Source organism: Protopterus annectens, chromosome 3.part0, assembly GCF_019279795.1.
Source record: "Protopterus annectens isolate FY-2018-M chromosome 3.part0, PAN1.0, whole genome shotgun sequence".
NCBI lineage: Eukaryota > Metazoa > Chordata > Ceratodontiformes > Protopteridae > Protopterus > Protopterus annectens.
In genome coordinates this window covers 716,334,217-716,354,753 of record NC_056731.1, presented here as the reverse complement: position 1 = coordinate 716,354,753, position 20,537 = coordinate 716,334,217, and the positions used below count along the sequence as shown (strand labels likewise).

At 41.0% G+C, this 20,537-nt stretch overlaps 1 protein-coding gene across 1 annotated transcript in view; it reads left to right on the top strand.

The window, feature by feature from the left end:
• Positions 1-10,419: 10,419 nt before the first annotated feature.
• The window catches only part of GGCT (gamma-glutamylcyclotransferase), a 515,743-nt gene continuing 505,625 nt past the window's right edge, over positions 10,420-20,537 (top strand). The window contains exon 1 of the mRNA XM_044065088.1: positions 10,420-10,753. Coding sequence (XP_043921023.1) covers positions 10,622-10,753 — 132 coding nt within the window. The 5' untranslated portion in view covers positions 10,420-10,621. The remainder of the gene's footprint in view (positions 10,754-20,537) is intronic.

Sequence of the window (20,537 nt, the reverse complement as noted above, 5' to 3'; positions counted from 1 at the left end):
TGGAATTTAATTTTCTAAAAAACACTGAATTTAAATTAGTTCTTGAAAATATGGAACTAGTTCTTAAAAATAACCACCTATACTTTCAGGGGGAATATTACCATCAGTTAGATGGAATGGCAATGGGTGCCTCATGCGCACCCATATTTGCCAACGTTGTTATGCTATCTTGGGAAAAACATTTTGTTTTTGAGTCCTGTAAGAAGGTTATATAAGAAAATATTTCCATTTTTTGGATGACATTTTTATCGTTTGGCAAGGACCCCATGACTTTGTCCCCTCTTTTGTGGAATATTTAAACAACACCACAGAATTTTTGAGTTTTACCCACGATGTTGGGTTAGATGAGGTACACTACCTGGATATAAGTATTAGGAAAAATCTTCCCAATAGTAGATATGTGTCCCAGGTATACAGAAAGAACTGTTTTTCTAACTCTTACTTGCATTTCAATAGCAACCACCCGCCATTTCAGAAAATAAATATAGTCAAGGGCCAAATGGTGAGGGTTGCCCGAATGACATCAGAAAAAGAAGATTTGACAAACAAATTAGAATATGACCAAACATTATTTTTGGAAAGGGGTTATCCAGAAAAACAGGTCTATATTACATCATCGACCACTTAGCTTGTTGAACGCCTAAACATCGACAGCTAAGGGTCGAAAACGTACAATCTCAAACGGCCAGTTAAGTGGATTCTTTCATCGGGAAAGAATTTGCTTGGCCATTATCGGGAATTTGCCCTTTCCCTAATGTAGAGCAATATCGGAGTTGGTATATTTAGTTAGGGGGTGTGGGGGGCACAGCCCCCCCCCCACATCGGGGGGGTGTGAAGCCCCCCACTTTGTTATGGCTTGGAAATTTATGTTAGTTTGGCATAGTCAAGCAAATTCTTTCCCGATGAAACAATTAGCTTAAATGGCCATTCGAGATTGTAAGTTTTCGACCGTTAGCTGTTGACGTTTAGGCGTTCGACACGCTAACAGGTCAATGATATAATATAGACCTCAGAAAAACTTATCAGACATTTAAAGGAAAAAATCCTGAGAGGATGGGGGCCAAAGTACCTACCATTACTTTATGGGACATTAACATGTAACACTGACAATTATATTAGAGAAAACACTACAGTGACACCAACACTGGCTGTCTCCAGGACACCTTATTTAGTACTGACATATAACCAAGATACAAGATGGGTTAAAAAGACCATTAATAACTACTGGGAAATGTTCAGCAAAATGCCTAATAGGTTGGACATATTCAACAGACACTTAATCTTAAGCATATCTTGGAAAATACGAACACTTACGAAGAAAATTTGACATAAAAAAAAGGGAAACCTACAAGTGTAGTTAATTGTTCCCAATGTACTTTCATAGCAAATTTAGAAAGACTATACGTCCCTACACTGTCATATAGATTTACAGCTACTGGTCACTATAATTGTTCATAAAAAGGTGTAGTATACATGTCCTATTGTACGTTCTGTTGGGCATTCTATGTAGGCAAAACTGAAAGTTACTTAAGCCAAAGGATATACGAGCACATGTATGAGACAGGTAGAAAAAAGGAAACAAATGCATTGTACCGGCACATATTGCAATCCACCTCAGCAGATTTTAAATTTTGGGTACTGGAATTAATAAAACCAAATGAAGGGGAGACTGGAAACCTTGGTTAGAATATAGGGAACTGATTTGGCAGTTACGTTTAGATGCCTGTGTTCCCCCAGGGTTGAACGATCATACCTCCCTAGCCCCAGCCCTGAAATTAAGAGCTTATAATTTAAAATAATACAATTTAAAACAATGCAATTTAATATAATTAAAAAAAACACTTTGCAGTACTTTTACATTTTTTTCATGTAATTTTATGTTGATGATGGATGTGTTCATTACTGCAAAAAAGGGGGGAGGTTAAAGGAATTTGACTGAGTGTCAATGGGAGGGTTAATTTTTTAATGAAATTTAACCAATGAGAATGTTGCATTAATTATTTAAGAACAGAGTAGTCTGCACTATTGTGATTCTGATGAAGTTTCCTGCAAGGAGACTAAAGTGCCAAATCCTTGCTTTGATGTGCTTTTATTGTTGTTTGTCTTGCCTGTGGATTAAAATATCATTTGGTTACCGCTGGGACTGTTTTTTTGGATCACATCTGGACTGCCTTTATTGGTGCCCTGTGTTCACTGGAGTTTTTGGTTTACTAGTTCTTGTTCTCCAGGAGTCCATCATTTTTGTTTATTGCCTAAATAAAAAAAATGTACTCTCTCCAAGCCCTCCTCACACTCAAGAATATAGATATCAGTGCAGTTACTAAAACATGGTTTAAAGTGCCATACAATACCCCGGCAATGCAAGGTTTCAGTGTGTTCCACACTTTTAGACCAGTAGTTGCACAGACAAGGGCTAAAGGTGGAAGTGTCTCAATGCACATTCAGTAGCAAGCATACTTCTAGGATGGTCAGACAGGATGATGTGCTGGAGTTCCTCCACGTGCAGATCACCATAGACAAAATCCTGTTCCATATCCCAGTTAAGGTCACCCTCCAGGTCCCAAGAAGCTCACAATTTATACCTGGACCTACTAAAGACAATTAACATATGACATAACACCCTACTCATGGGAGACTTTAATTACCCCTCTATAGAATGGGAATCCTACATGACCTCAATTCTACAGACACATAGATTGTTGAACTTCATAAATACAAACAATCTTGAACAAATAGTGAAAACGCCCACTAGAGGCTTCAACATACTAGATCTTGTCCTCACAAATATGGGAGAACACTGCACACCCGCAATGTCTCATCCTCCTTGCTATGGACCAACCATAAAACTGACTGCTTCGAAATCAAAATCAATGCTATAATCCCATTAAAAAACAGTAACATAACTACTCCAAGGCAAATTGCCTGTTAAGTGATAGCTTGCCAAAATTCAATGCCCCTCAAAATCCTGAAAACACATAGGTCTATGCTGAACTGCTCTCAGAAACTTTGTACAACCATGTCAATGGCTGCATAGAGGTTGTTGTACCTACAACAAGTAAGCCCAGGGCTAGCCCCAGAAACAAACCATCCTGGTGGCATACCAAATTAAACAGGATATACAACAAAAGTAAAAATAGATTACTGCAAAAGTCTGGAAGGGTTATTCCGTAAAGACAAAAACTCTCTTATCTAAGTAAATAAGCAACTAAGAGGGCTAATTAGGTCAAGCAAAGCCATCTTTTAGGTTAAGATATCCTCTCAGGTGAAAGACAACCATAAGGCCTTCTACAGCTACGTCAGGAACCCCAAGGGCAGCACATAGCAATGTGCTAAACTGGTGAGTAATGATGTCATATTCACCAAGCCTGGCGATAACAGTGAACCTGTTACAGACAAATTTAGTTCAAACTTTACCCTCTCTCAGCCCAACCATCCTCTCAATGTTGTTGTTGTGTCTTTCGGCTTTTCCCGGTTAGGGGTCGCCACAGCGGAACTCCGGTCCACTAATAATTGGCAGTTGATTTTTACGTGCTGAGTTGCCAGCCCTAACGCACAACCTTCAACGAAGGTACGCCCATTCACGCATACCTCCACGCAGAAGAAGCTCTAGCTGACAGTCGAACCGGTCAGCGTCTTACTGTGAGGCGACATCGCTACCGCAGCACCACCACCGCGGATCCAACCATCCTCTCAATAATACTCTCAAACATAACCCCTCCAACTATAACTAGAGAGCATGTACTGGCTGATCTCATTAAAGCCAAGAACATGACCTTAGTGAGCCCAATAACATCACAGAATGCCGCTTGAATCGTCTAAAATACGACTTAAGAATAGTTTTAAAACAGGCTTTGTGCCACATGAATGGAGGACTGTGACAGTCATCCCCCTTCATATGGGAGAAACTTCCACAGATCCGGGAAACTAAAGACCCATTAGTCTGACTAGTCTTATTTGCAAAGCTATGGAAAGTATTATCATGGAAATTATCAACAAGGACACAGGAAATCTCCAGACACAGGATCTATCCCAGTTTGGCTTTGTTGTAGGAAGGTCATGCTTACTGAATCTAATGAACTCTTTGAAAAGGTCACTAAGGCAATGGATAAGAGGAAACTGTGCTTACTGCTTAACTAGATCTGTCTAGGGCACTTGATAAAATACCCCACTGAGTCATTTTCAATTAACTTAACAGACCTACGTATAAACCACTTTATAACATGCTGGATAGATAGTTGGCTCACTGATAGGACCCAGGAGGTTAGAATTAGTGAGGCCACCTCCACAAAGAGGCCGGTAATCAGTGGAGTCCCGCAGTACTTTGTGTTGGGCCCACTTGTCTTTGGCAGCTACATCTTGGATGTTGAAGCCAATGTCAAAGGCCTCTGGCTAACCAGCTTTGCATATGACTCCAAACTGGGAGCAGCCATTGAATCCCCCAAGACAAGAGCACCCTTCAGGAAGGTCTAATACAGAAAAATGCTGATGCCAAAGCCATGGCTTAAAACTCAATACAAAGAAATGCATTATAGTACCTTTTGGGAAGTCTGCCACCTTGAATAACTACATCATCAATAAAACACCCTTAAAAGGTGATTCACTAGTCAGGGATCGGAAACTCATGTAGATAGCAATCTAGCCTTTGATCAACATCCAAGGTGGTAAGAAAATATTTCTATATATATTTATAAACAACAGTATGGCATCCAGGTCCGAAGAGTTCATCATACCACTGTATTTGGCCCTCATTAGGCCGAAAATAGAGTATTATGCCCCCTTCAGTATGTACCTGACCAAACACATGCAGCAACTGGAACGTCCACAAAGATACCTTACAAAAAGAATATAGGGAGTACATACAATGTCCTACTTTGATCGCCTCAAAGCCCTGTCTCTTTACTCATATCATACAGACGTCTGAGAGGTAATCTCTGCCTGGCATACAAGGCATCCCTGGACCCTGTTTTGATGAATCTTTTGAAAACCCACAAAACAAACAACATCAGAACTACTACATTAACAGTCCTACATTTTGCATGCAACAGAAATAGGACATGTTGGAGAGACAGATATGTTTCTCAGAGAATTCTCATTCTCTGGAACAGACTTCCCATCCATGTGAAGCAGAGTTCCTCCCTATACCTGTCTAAGTGTAAGTTGGACCAGTGGATGGGTAACTGGAAATTCACCCCTGGTCTGACTCCTATGTCTCTGATGGACAGAAGCAGTCAGTAAATCACCCCCAACAAATTAAATATAAATCAATTATGTGGGTATGTGCACATTTGACTTGCACAGCTAGGCTTTGAAAGACTCTAGTGGTCATTAGCTTCGTATACACCTATGAACCTCTATCCTTTTTCAATGCTGGCCTTAGTTCAGTTGAGCCAATTGGGTGCAATAGGGCCCTGAGGCAATGGGGGTCTACATTTGCCCCTGCAAATCACTCAGATGCTCCCATTCACAAAGATATTCACTGATAATCACACAAGATGCTCTTTCTGTGGAATACAACATGGGCAAGACATTTTAGGATATTTAGTTTTGTTTCCTTTGTAGGTATCGGCCTTAATATGTGAGCAGACTACATATTCCTAAAGCCTAGCCCTTGCTCATGTAATGTTTCCATTTGTCTGTAATGTGTCTGAACTTTTTTTGGTCTTTTTTTTCCAAGGGATATAATGAAAGGTAAGATTATTTTTTCCTGGCAGGTTAAAAAAAAAAATATATATGTATATATATATATATATATATATATATATATATATATATATATATATATATACACACACACACACACACACACACGATTTATATATATATATATATATATATATATATATATATATATATATATATATATATATACACATACATATATATTCATATAAACATATATTGTTATGAAAAAGTACCACCGAATTTATACAGTACTCCTCTCACCTGTACTGATTTGCAGTACATTCCAATCCTACAACGCAACTGTCTCTGATCAGGACTTCTCTAATTTTGCCACATATTTCTGCCAGTACATCATAAAATTTGAGAAATTGCTTCCAGTGATTAGTATTCTTTCGAGCTAGAAACAGATGGTTGCCATAAGAGTGCTGCTACACTCTTTTGTGCTTTTACTCAAAATGTGCCTACATTTTTTTTAACTATTTAGAGACAGTGACTTAAATGTGTCTGTAGGTGATAGAAGGTTTGCAGTTTGTGGTTGCGGACTGAAGTTACTTGTTACTACAGTTTAATGATCCTCCTGACCCTGCAGGTAATGGAAGTGATTGTTAGTGAATGCAGGTCTCAAATGTCTCAAATTTTGCATCATATTTTGCCTTGCCCCTCAAAAAAATCTGATTTTCTAGAAATTGCTGAGTACTACTGTCAGTCAATGATGCTCGGCATTAGAGTTTCATGCATCTTATCCTTCACAGAACACATGTTGATGCAAAATCTGTCATTCTATTAATTTTATATAAGTGAATTAGAGACTTGTTTAAAAACTGTTCCTGTTTAAGACTTTTGCTCCTCATTATTTTTAATTTTGTCCTTGATTTTTTTTGGAAAAAAAGAGCTATGTTCCCGAGCCACAGAAGGTAAACAGTCTGCAGTCAAAACTTTAACTTTAGGTGACTTTTAAAACTCCTTTATTATTTTCAGGAGTGGTTCTTTAAGGCAGCCTATTAAGTGTATAGAAGACTTTCATACTTTATCAGTGTTTGCAGAATTTGTGAACTTACTTAAAAAGTGGTTGCATGTTTTGATGTTTCTACATTTTACTGTTATTGGCTGTTTTATTTTAATAGCAGTACTTTCTGAACTCCATTTAAAATGCATAATGCATTTTAACAGTGTTGATGTTTCTTAAAATGGCTTATTGGAAAATTTATTTTTTCAGATGATTGTTTTGGCTCATTTATATATCACTGCTTCTGTTTTGTGAAGTGCTAAGTCAATAAGCATTGTCAAATACAAACTGGATTTGCTGGTCAATCAATGAGGATTACATACAGTATATAAAAACAGACATTATGGTTTTCTACTTATTGTTCAGAAAATGCATGTTGCTACAAAACCTGTTGTTCTATTAACTAAGTGAAATGATGTAATATTTAAAAACTATCCCTAATGTAATATTTGAAAACTATCCCTGGTTCTGAGCCTCCTCATCTATTCTCACTTTTGTCTGTAATTCTTAGTAACTTGAGAGCTACAACTGCCACAGTTTTCTCTGTTTTTACTTTTTCAGCATAAAATCTGTGATATTCTTTTATTTATTTAACATTTGTTTAGTGGAAAAGTCTGACTTGGATTGAAGCTAATTTTCAGCAGAGGCCTGGGGAGAAACGCTCCAGATGCATGTTTTTGGTCAGTTGTGTAGAGTTATGGTCTCTAAATAATGACAGACCTTTAAGTTTCTGACTTCATATCCTTCAAAAATTACTGCCATGCCAACCTGTTATACTGTCAACTCACTCTCCAAGCATGTTAGAACAAAGCTGAAATTAATCCTCACTTTTATCACAATCAAATGTATGAAGTGCATACACAAGTGGCTATAGCTGCTGGGTGGAGGTGGGAGCTGTCTGTGGATGAAAGCAACTGACCCTTTGTCATTTACTCAGTTTAAATAGTTGCCAGTGTGACTTCTGGCAGGGCAGGACTAGTGTCAAACAATGTATTTGCTAAATTTTGTGTAAAGGTAGACTTGCTATGGCTTATAGATTGTGTATGCGGTTGGGGGTTAAGTGCATTTTATTTTTATTTTAATTTATTTCGCTTTTTATCATAAGCATCAGTACTGCACATAAATATCTGTGTCTGATGGTCAAGTGGGGGCAGAATATGCATGAAAGTGACGGATTGTTGGTATTGTGGCACAGTGAGTAGCACTGTCATGTCACAGTGCTTGGCTCTAGTTGACTTCTTGGCTTAGGATCCTAATATGTGCAGTCTGCATGCCCTACCTGCATCTGTGTGAATTTATCAATATGCTCTGCCTTCCTCCTGTATTCCAAATACATGATGTGGTTGAAATGATGTCCCCTAACTTGCATTTAAGCAAGCTGCAGAGTTTGTGTGCTTATGTGAAAATAATCTACATAGCTTGTGACATATCTGGTTTTCAGGGGCAATGTCACTGTGTGTGTGTGTGTGTGTGTGTGTGTGTGTGTGTGTGTGTGTTTGTGCATGTATTTTATAGTGGAGTTAAAAATATTACTGATTTTTATCTGTGAACACACATAATACTGATGTGTATATACAAAACTCTCTTCCAGGCAGTAGTAAAAAAAAAAAAAAGTTAAGTCAGTTATCTTTCAAAAATAAAACATAAAAACATTGCAGAACAGCCAGACATTCAGATCTTATGGGGGCAAGACAGTCCTCACACAACAAGCTGTAAATACATTTTTACAGGCTTAGAAGTGGCCTCTGCTAATTAACCTCATCTAGTATAAAACTAGCCCTGCTCAAACATATGTGGGTGCATGTGGTGGTGGGGGGTGGGGGTGGGGGGGTTGGAAACAAGTGTGTCATTACTACTTTAACTTTCCTGACAAACCTCAAAGGTGTACAAAGAAGTTCCAATAGGCTGTCTACAGAAAGTGTACTGTTAAGTGCAACATATTGGAATACGTTAACTATAACTGTTTTTTTCACTTGTCTGGTAATCAAACATTAGACACATACACAGGTGTTTTTTGTAGGGGGGTGGAGGGGTAGTGGTAAAGAGTCATGCTGCTACGTACAGCATCTGCTGAACAAACAGTTTGTCTTGATCTTAATAGTGTAATAATATGCAGTCTGGTTACCTAATTTAAAATAAATCCAATGGTGGGGTGTGGGGAAAAAAGGGTGTGAAACAGGATGACAGTGTGGGACTGGGTGACGAAAGTGGTGTGATGTGGAGTGGGATGGCATGGATGCAGCCCCCACCCCCCAAGAAAAAATGTCACAAAGCAGGCCTGTCAGTTGCTAAGACTGGCCATGCTCTTTTCTCTCTCTCTCCAAAATCACAACCCTCAACCTGCCATCACCAAATGAGGACTAGTACCTTTTGTAATGTTGAACATATGTGAAAAATGTGGAACACTAACAATGCAACACATTCTTCTGGGATGCTGGCAGCATGGTTAATCCATTTTTATCCTTAAATAAAATTATTTTTGGTGCATTATAATATATGATTAAGTAGTAGCTCCCAGGGACACTTGTTAAAACAATCATTACAATGTATGTGGGGTAGACCCTTCCAACCTGGAATGGTGTGCAATATCATCTTTTTAAGATACAAAATGAGGTATGTTCTTCATAATGATGTATACTGGAGAGGCATGTTCTAATATTCTAGTATTAGTCCCCCCCCAATTCTGGTAACAATTTTTTGAGTTCTACGTCTGGACATCTAGGAAAGTAAAAACCCTCCCCTCCATAGCTCTCAAACCACACAAAATCTGGACAAAGCCAAAAATAATGGGGTGACAAGCCATAAAAATAGGGATACAACTTAAATAGTTCTCTTATAAACGTAGAAAGTTGCTAGAATAAAACAGTTTGTGTTACCATACATTTTCTGAAAGATACGAAGTCTAAAACTGAAATAGCTGTCATTATTCAGTGAATTCAGTCTTCTCTACTTTGTCACAAAAATCCACAAAATCACATTTTTTCCGGAAAGTCAAAAAATACGAGGCAAAAATCTGGACAATTTAAAAGTATTGTCCTCTAAACTTTATGAAGCTATTTATTCAAAGGCTACTAGGGTTGCCACCTTTTCAAATGGCCAAAGTGGGACATTTCCGGGACACACATCAGATTTTACAGGCCGACACATACCCACGGTCAGTACAAAGGATAGACCTTAACATTTTTGCCTAAATAAAAGCTTATTTTTGTAGCAGTTTAGTTGCTTATTCTGTTTCTTGTAACATTTAAGTATTTTAGATACAGAAATAACTATTTTATGCAACTATTACATAAAATATGGGACATAATTATGTCCTACAATCTCAGGACGGTTGCCATCTTTAATATTTTTTTGTCAGGACACAACTGCCCAAAGAGGGACTGTCCCTCGCAAAGTGGGACAGGTGGTAGCCTTAGGCTACCCGTAAAAGAGCATCTCAAGAGAATCACGCTCATTCAAAAACGCTATCAAGATTTACCTATAGCTTTCATACTTGGATATTTTTTAGTGCTATAATTCGCTAACTAAATAATATATAGACGCGGCAGATCTGACTAATTATGGCACTGTAAACCATATTATTCTAGCACGAAATAAATTTTAATACAGAATAAGATTTTAAGCTGCTTACAATACCTGCAACCTGCCACGAGACAATTACAACATACATATTCACCTGTTGGCACAACGTATTTATGTAACGTCAAAGCACCCTTGTCACGTGACACAAGGCCAAGGTTATGCTATTTCCTCAGCTGGCAGCGCTTCAAGTGCGTTTGCGGATTCTACTCAACCCTCCCTTTTTGTAATAAAAAATTAGGATACAGTGACAAACGCAGAAAGTGTTCAATAGTGCCTCACCATGCTCGATACAAGGAGGTTATAGTCCGTTAATGTGTTTTTTCTATTAAGTTATACTTGGCATACTCTGCTATGGAGGGCAGAGCGGGGCTTGTGACTGGTGCCAACCATTTTTTTTATTTTGCCTACGGAAGCAACATGCTGAGACAGAGGATCCAGCTAAAGAACTCGTCTGCAACTGTTTGTTATATAGCAAAGTTGCCGGTAAGGAAGTAATGGGTGGATTTCGGATATAAAGACATAAGATACTTAAGTTCTGTGGTTAGATGAACCTAGGCAATGTCGGGTCAAATTTGTTACTGAATCTGAACTCCAAACTGCCACATTTATGCACCTTAAATATGGGTGAAGATACATAATGGTCGTAGCAGCCCTAGACAAGACTGATCAGGAATTAAGCCTGTGTTAACTGTATACCGTTGTAGTGTGGATTTTTATATGGTCTGATGCGAGGTATAAATTTTGCTAGAAGATAAAGACTGTTTTACTTGCCTGCTGTCTGTATTGTCTCTGCACTGTACTATCTTGGTGTTATTTTTTAGGTTAATAGAGTGTTAGGTTAGCTGCCCTTCTGGTCCATTTTGAGCCTAACCAATTTTCTTTCAACGGTAAGAACCAAACTCTGAGTCTTGTGACTGTGAGATAAACACTTTAACCATTATACCATCTCCTAATCCCTTTATTCAAAGTATTATATAAAGATAGTATTTTTCAAACATTATATAAAGATATATTCATGTATTATTATTTGATATATCAAAGTTGAATAATTTATAAATCAGGCAGGATCAGGTTCATTCTTTGGGAAGTCTGCATTGCATATATGCGGAACCAGTTAATCAGAAAATTTGCATTAATGTGCTAAGAAATCTTACAACTTTTATCTGTAATATGTACAATTGAAATTATTACATTACACTATATTAATTTATGTTTGTATAGAGCCCACTATGTTAATTTGGCTTTTAGAAATTTGAATTTGGTATTATTTTGTGTGTGTGTGTGTGCGTTTGTTTGTTTTTGTTTTAGGAGTTTGAATTAGGTGGGGGTATTTTGGGAGGTAAGGTTCACTTTTAGTGCCTGTATTGTGGGCAGTTATTTATTTTTTAACTTAAACAATGACTGAGATAGATTTTTAAGTAACATTTCTAATTGGTTTGAGGATTTGATGATGCTCCATTAGCTGCATATAAATGTGTTGATGACATGAGTACAATATATATTAGTACTGAATGTGTGGGAGTCTGGAGTGAGATTTGTACTATAAGTACTGTAAGATTAAGAAAGCCACATGTCTCAGAACTGAGTTCCTTAATGTTACATTTTGTGTATCTCATGAAGTAGACTGTAGATCCCTGCATTTTTTTAATTTGAGTTAATGTTTCCCAATCGTTTCAGTGAGATGTAGCATTAAAAAGGGTTTTATGAGCTTCCATACAGAGAATTATGACCAAGTTTCCAACTGTAATCGGCTTGAGTTCAAGATATGAATATCAAAAATTTCACCTTAGGAGTGGAGAAATTTATCTGCTTCAAGTACTGCCCGCTGCAGGAAAAAAAGTGTAGTAGCACAAAGCCATAAAACAATGCAGTCACACACATAACAGGCAGAAGAATGAGAGCCCATTTGGGTATTCCCAGACTTGGAGCAAGCATATGACAAGATGCCAAATAAAATTATTTGGGCAAGCCTGTAATGATTAGGACTTGCAGAAACCTTGGGAGAATTACTGTGGTATATGTACAAGGACCCAATGACACAAGTATGAACAGTGTTCAGTCTCACAGGACAGTTCCTGTTTGGAATGGGTGGCCACTGGGATTTGGCTCTGAGCCCACTCTCATTCATACTGATGATGGGCTGTAACACAAAAATGTCAGTGGAGACAGATCAACAAAGCTTCTGTATGCAGATGATATGATATTACAAGCAGACTTTGAAGAGGCTCTTCAACAATTGACAGAGGTTTGGAATGCAAAACTGAAGGCACATGGGATGAAACTCAGTAAGGAAAAGAAAGAAGTCATGGCAGCAAATGGAGGCTGTCAGAAGAAAGTGAAAAATAAGATAGAGGGGAAAATAGTGGAACAAACTAGCAACTTCCAGTATTCAGGAGTTTTGATAGAGGAGAAGACAAGTCTGAGTGAGAAGGTCATCGCTAGAATCAGAAGTGCTGATGCCAGCTAGAAACAGAGTGTAAGGGGTAGTGTATGACAAATTTGCCAAAGAAGCTGAAAACGTAAGGTCTACAAAACAGTGGTGCGACTAGTGCTTATGTATGGCACAGAAACCTGTACAACGAAGGCAGTACAAGTGAGCAAGTTGGAGGAGATAGTAATTAAATGACTGCGATTGTTGGTAGTATGTATGCTGTGTGATAGATGAAGAAATGAGAACACTGGAGTGAAAACCAAAATAGCCTTAATTGTAGAGAAGGTCAAGGAGGACAGAGTATAGTGGTTTGATGATATGCACAAGAAAGCAAAAAATGATTTGATAAAGCAGATTTGGAAGAGACAGGAAGAAAGCAAAAGACAAAGATGTCCAACCAAGAGATGGCTAGATTGTATGAGAGAAGACCTGTGACATTAAGGCATATTGAATAAGGTAGGAAAGTGGTTGTGAGTGGTGGCAGTAGATGTAATAGCCCCACCAGTTGTAAATAGGAGTAAAAAAAGGGTGACGGGGATTATGATTATGGTACACTGTCCGTGTATGTTTATCTTTTTGTCTATTTAAAAAAAAATGCATACAAAAATGGCATAAAAACTGTAACACTGAGAAAATTTTGTAAATGCAATAATGCTGTCTAGGATGTGTGTTGTAGGGGAAATAATGGAGTTTCCAGTGATGAGAGGCCCTTCACCTGTGGAACTGTGCCTCATAGTACCCCTGGGCTTTCCGCTATTTTCCTACAACACCCACTTCATTGCGTATTGCATACTTATTATACTGTGGTTTCTATTTAAGTTAAATATACTTTTATATGACTTACATAGTCATGAATTCATTGATTCAAACATTTGGTGACTGAATAAATTAAATGTTTCAAGCCATGGAGTAGGTGAGATATGAAACCACGGTACAATGCTATGAGATACATATGTAAGAGACTGCTTATAGGAATACAAGTGATTGATAAAGCACTCACTTTTTGACAGAAATACTGAAGTAGATGTTTATTTATTTATTTGGTGACTTGGTGGATTGCTGATAATTAAGAACCATATTCATCCAGAATCCAGTGAAAGAGTTATTAAAAAAAATATGTCCTTGCATAGCTGTCTCTACTGATCACATACTTAGTTACATATGAAAGCAAATACTGTTAAATTATAGGAGTAATCATTTTCCTGCTTTAGTCTTTTCTTTCAGATTTTGCTACTACTAGTGGCTCCTTAGCAGTGAGAGGTAGAATTAATGAATTTAGATGTGGCTGGGAGGTGGTTAGTGAAATATTGTCATGAAACATGTTGTAGGAGATGACTTCACAGCTGAGAAAGGACAGATATGATGTTATAAGGGAATGAGGGTGGATAGGAGGTTGTTTCAGATTTAGAGAAAAATGTTGAAGATGTGTGCGTTTCTTACAACCAGTCATTACTAACATAATTTGGAATAAGGGTATGGAATGTACAGTTGTGTAAACTTACCATAACAGTACATGTTCAATTGATCATTTCTACAGTAGTCTAAGCTGTATGGGTTATATCCTGCATAGGATATAACAGCCAGCCAGTTTACAAGCTTCAGGGCACTTTCCACACACCCAAACTGTTAGTCAGGTTTTTGACACCAAGCCCTTCAGAGCTTTTATGCCAACTAAGAGAAGGAGCCAGAGCCATGAGAGGATATTGCTAGGAAAAGAAAAACCTAGGTGTACACACCCTGACATAAAACACACACAAAAAAAAAGGGAAGACTTTGTGAATACTCCTGGAGCAGGGAATAGCCCAAAGGGTAAGACAGAGAACTGATAATTTGATCCATGCACACAAAACCTTAAGAAAACTTTGAAATCTGGATGAGTATGAATATGATGATATTCATCCTTTAAATTTAAAGTTACTAGAAAACTCAAATGCGAAAGAAGTGGTAACAGGTTGTGAAGTGAAAGCATCTCGAATGTGGGCACTATTACAAACTGATTCATCCTCAGCTGGGGTGGAGGAACAGGTGTTTCTACCCCTTGAGACAGCATATGATGCAGGACAGGAGGAAAAAAAAGGGGTTTGATCTGATGGATTAGAAGAACCCCCTGGAAAGGGGGAATCAACTCCCATTGCCATTTGTATTGTAGATGGATCACATTCAAGACCTGTTTGTATGAAACAGTTTGTTGCGAGAGAAATGGAGATTCAGACTTTCTGGAAGGGGTAAAGGACAGCCATAGGGGGTGGGGGAGTGGACAAGGTCCCTTATATTGTTGTTCTGCCTTGTTTGGTCGGGTGTTCCTGCTTTTTTACGGGAACCTCCCTGCCATTGCTTTTTACGTGTCTGTTTACCAGCATTCAACTGTGACTATTTATTTTGTTTCTTGCCAAAACTGTATGAGGGAGCAAAAAAAAAAAAAAATCCCTTGGAGAATGCATAGAAAAGGACTGAAAAGAATCTGAGAGATTCCTTGAATGAGTTTACCTCTGTCATCATGTTATCACACACTTTTTAATAACCTCTGCACCAGAGGGAAGAAAAACTAAATCTCTTTCCAAAGGAGAATTTAAAATTTCATTTTTGGCATCTTCTGGTAGGTTCTCAGAATGCAGCCATGCAAATCGTCTCAAAACAGTGCCAGTGACAGCAGCCCTGGAACCAACATCTACATAGTCATAAAAACATTTCAAGCAATGAGCAGAGACCGGAGGAATAGAAGAAACTAAACAGATTTTTCCTCACAAGATGAGTTTAGCCAAAAGATTCCCCATGCATTCATAATTTGTCTGTATAACATACGAGACTGACAATTCAGAATTCTAAAATTCAAAGTGGCAGAAGTATATACTTTTCCTCAAAACTTATCAGTAGCTGCACCATCCTTATCAGAAGTGGAATTATTAGATTTAACAAAATGTTTGGCAGCAGCTGGATTAACTCAAGATGTAGCTGCTGGGTCAGGTCTGGGATTAGTGCATAACAACTTGAAATACTAATGAACTTTGTACATTATATCTGCTTTCTTAGGGGCAGCAGGTTGGCTGTCTGGGAAATCACAGGCTGTGAAAAACACGTCCTCCAATGCTAGCAGTACTGGGGCTATTTATTTATTTTATTTTACATTTGTTGACCGGGCTAGTCTAACTGGATACATGTCCATTTTCAGTAGAGGCCCGGAGAGAAAAGCTCCAAGCATGAACAGTGAGAAAGTTTACAATATATAAAAAGACACATAAAATCACAGTACAGAGGCAACATTGGTCAAAAAAATTATAATAATAAAATTATAAACTATAAAAATTATACTAAACACAATAGCAGGTATGAGCAAAACCCAATTAAGAGAGAAAAGCCATTATATTTTATCCTGTTACTGAGAAGAAAAGAGTAGTAACTAGATTTGGAGGCAGAGGTTAGAGGAGTAGGGAAAGGGGTAAGAGCAGGAAGGAAAAAACATATCAGTTTGGGTTATCACATGGACAAAGCCAATGAGTTTTAAGATGTTCTTTAAGATGTTTTTTAAATAGAGAAGTAGAAGCAAGGGTTGGTAATTCAGAAGGAAGCTGATTCCAGTTTTTACTGCTGTGTTTGCGAAAAGTGAGTCACCAGCTTTGTTGTTGGATTTAATCGAGGAGACTAGGAGCTTATTAGCAGAGCATAGTGTAGCTAGATTTTTATATGGTGTAATCAGATTAGTGATGATAGGGGTGTTGGGGGTGGTATAGGATCTTTTGAGTAATAAGTAATTGTTGACAGAGTATATGGTTATGCAGATCTAGCCATCCAAGTTGTTTGAGGTTGAGGCAGTGGTGAGTTTTAAAGGGGGAGCATGTGATGAATCTAGCAATGCTATTATAACAGGTGGAAAGTTTGGAAAGGTTGTTTTTAGACAGGTTAGTATATATATAGCAGAGGCATAGAAAAGGGTAGAGATGAGGCAGATCTGAGCAATAGTTTTCCAGGCAGAAGGGGTAAGGAAGTGTTTAATTCTATAGAGGGTACCACGTTTTTTGTTAACTGACTTTATGGAGGAGTTGATGTGGTCATCGAAGCTGAGACGATTATCAATTGATCTGAAGTAGTTACTTCATTTGATCTGCAACCTGTGGGTAGTCGGATCCGACCTCGGATCCGAACCGGCAGCTTTCCAAGCTCCAAGATCTGAGCTCCTAGCTCCTCCCCCTACCCATAATCCCTTACTACCAACCACATTACCTCAGATCGTTTTTTGCCGCGGCTAAAGACAGTTGCTTCATAGTGAAGAGCTCCTGGCCTGGTGAGATTGTTCTAATTATAGACTTTTTTTGTTGTTTAAATCTTGTGTGTGTGTTTTAAAATCAAACCCTTAAAACCCTTTAAAAAAAAAAATAAAAAACTAATTTTCCCTTAGTTTAACTTTATCTCTCCCCCCCCCCCTTAGTGTTTGGGTGTGTGTGTGTGTGTGTGTGAGAGAACTTTATGGCTGAAAGTTCTAAGGCCATATTTTCAAAATGTACTGAGTGTGGCCACAAGCTTTCCCCAGCTGATGGCCACACTCAGTGCGTTTTGTGCCTGGGGGCAGCCCATCTATCGGAGGCCTGCCAGATATGTGCGGCCTTCAACCCCCGGGCACTCAGGGACAGGAAGAACAAGCTGATCCTGGCGGGAAAACTCCCCCAGGAATCGGCTTCTTCTTCCTCTCCCAGCCAGGTTCAAGCTACTCCTGTAGCTTCGGCGCCGGCTACTCCCTTAGCTGTACCCGGGACTCAACCTCCCTTATCAGGTACTAGCTCTGTGGAGTCTAGTGCTTCTTCCCACAGGGAGAAGAAGCACAAGGACAGAGAGGGTCACAGATCAAAAAGGCGGGCTGAGTCTCACCCCTCGGCTCCGCCTGAGAAAATTCTGAAGTCCCCAGTGGGGGTCTCCGGATCCCCGTCCTCTCGGCTCCATTCACCTTCTTTTTCTCCGGAGCCGGAGGAGGAGGATAGGTCTCCCTCGAGGTCTTCGAGGCGGCCCTCCTGGCCCACCTCAACTGCCTCTTCGCGGTCTACACGAAGCATCTCCGAAGCAGACATGGATCGGATGATGCGAAGATTTCTGCAAACCCAGATGCAGATGGGGATGCTCTTGCCCCCCCCCCTTTGGGAGGGAGTGCAGCCCCCATTTTTGCCCCGATCGCTCCTACTCCGACCCGTTTTCGGGTCTCGGAGTTGTCGGATCCAGGCCCTTTCGGACCCGGGGATACGTCGGCGCCGATAGCGATTGTGTCTTCGACGCCGACTATACCTTCGAGCTTGTCGGATCCGAGCTCTCGGGGCCGAGGGTTGAGCATCGGATCCGAGGGGGTGGTTGTGTCTTCGGCGCTGATTGAGTCGGAGCACACCACTACCTTGGGTCCGATTGCTTCGGCTCTGACCCCGATCCCATCCTCGGAGCCAGGGAGGTTACTTTCTCAGGCTGGGGTCAGTGAATCTCCCTCTGCTTTTGAGGTAGTGGAGAGGGTACTGTCGAGGTCATCCAGGTCCCCGACCGGGCCTTCGGATCCACCCGTGCCCCCACTGTATCATGGTCTGTCTTCGATCATCCGTCCATCTGGACAGCCTGCCCAAGCCCTCCAGTTGGTTCCTATGGAGGAACACCATCCTGCGGACGAGCCCTCTTCAGACAGTCCCGCCGAAGAGGCGCCTCGGAAGCATCAGTGCAAAAGGAGACACCTGGACTCCCCCGAGTCCATTACCACGGATACAGATTTGGATGATACGGAGGGCTCCCCAAGGTCAGCCCCTGAAGATGTCTCCTTCGGAGACATCATGGAGATGTTGCATATAAGAGGGTGGTGGTCTGCCCAAAAGCCCTCCCTGGACGAGTCTGTATTTCTGGAGGCCTTTGAGGCAGGCCCATCTACCTCCTGGGTGTCCCCCCCCAGCCGACCCCTTGGTGGATCTAATTACCACCAGGGCTTGGAAAGACCCCGACACCGTGGAGCCTATCCCTAGACGCCCAGACAAGGTCCTCAGCCCTCCCTCTGATAGACCTTCTTGGTCCAAAGCCGCGCTGGTTGATGCTATGTTGTTGGCGGCGGCCTCTAGGAAAGAACTTGCCCAGGAAAGTTCTTCGGTCCATCTGCCGGACAAGGAGTCTCGGGCGTTGGACCGTATTGGGAAGCGGATGTTTGCTTCAGCAACCTTTGCCATAAGGTCGCTGAACTACATGGCACACACCATTAGGCTACAGCGTGACTTAATTAAAGAATACGCTGCAGCCCCTCCAGAGTCCATGTCGGTCCCAGACAAAAAGGTTTTTGAGACTTGAATGGCCACTCTAAAGTCCATATCAAACACATCTATGCGGCTTCTTTCCCATGCCACAGAAGGAGCCGCTAGAGCTAGCGGAGCTAGAGTGGTCTTGCGACGTCACTCCTGGCTCCGCCTTTGCGACTTCACGGAACCCTTTAAGGCGTCCTTCGCGAGCGCCCCTTATGACGGTTTGGCCTTATTTGGCTCAACAGTTCGCGACATGCTGGTCCAAAGCGAAAAGGTTGGGAAGACGCTGTCGGCCGTCGGAGTCCGCTTCTCTAGCCCCCAAAGATCCTTCTCCAGGAATCAGAGGGGGCAAAAGAAGCTGGGGTTCCGTAAATCTCAGCAATCCCGTCCTGCTGCGGACAACTCGTCCTCTAGAGGCAGAGGAGGACAAGGTGGATGCCGGCCCAGAGGCAGAGGGGGCCGCGTAACTTCGGGTCTAGAGAACCTTTCTCGGACAGACCCACGCAACAGCCCTGAGGGCTTGCCCGACTGTCCCTCTCTGGAGGCAGTTGGGGGGGTGATTATCGGAGCACCTGTCAAACTGGGAGTCCATTACAAAGGATCGATGGGTGCTCCGGATTATATCCAGAGGTTACACTATACCGTTCACACCCCCCCCCAAACCCAAACGTCTCCCCGATGTTCCACCCCATCAGAGGGAGTCCGCAGCTCTGGTCATTTCAGAGTTGCTAAGAAAAAGAGCCATCCAGCCCATCCCCTCAGATCAGTCCGGGTTGGGTTATTACTCCAGGTTCTTCTTGGTGCCAAAGAAAACGGGGGACCTCAGACCCATCCTAGACCTCTCGTCCCTGAACCTGTTCATACCCAAGGAAAATTCCGGATAGTCACCCTCCAGTCTATTCTCCCCCTTCTGAGGGAGAACGACTGGATGTGCTCGTTAGACCTCAAAGATGCGTACTACCATATACTAATGGACAGACGATCCAGGAGGTTCCTCTGCTTCCGGCTAGGAGCCAGTCATTATCAGTTCAGAGTTCTTCCATTTGGCCTAACCTCAGCCCCCAGAGTGTTTACCAAAGTCATGGCAGTGGTTGCAGCCCACCTGAGACTCCAGGGCATTCAGGTGTTCCCTTACCTAGACGACTGGCTCCTCACCGCCCCCAACAGGCATCTACTGGTTGTGGTGAGAGATTACGCCCTCTCTCTGGCCCTTCGTTTGGGCATTTCAGTGAATCTAAAGAAATCCTGCCTGTGCCCCACTCAAGCCCTAGAATTCATAGGGGCCAGGTTGGATACTCGGATCTCCAAAGTGGTTCTTACATCGGTCAGGCTGAACAATTTGTCTCTCCAAGTCTTAGACATTCTTCGGAGCCCCGCTCCTCCAGCAGAATTAGTCCTGAGGGTGCTAGGGTCTATGTCAGCAGCGATCGGCCTTTCTTTTCATGCACGTCTGCGAATGCGAGTGTTACAGTGGACTCTCCAGGTCCAATGGTCACTATCGGTCCATCCCTTAGACATGCCGATTTCCTTGAGCAAGGCACGCAGGGACTCCCTTCTTTGGTGGTTATAGGCTCAGGAACTCAAAGAAGGG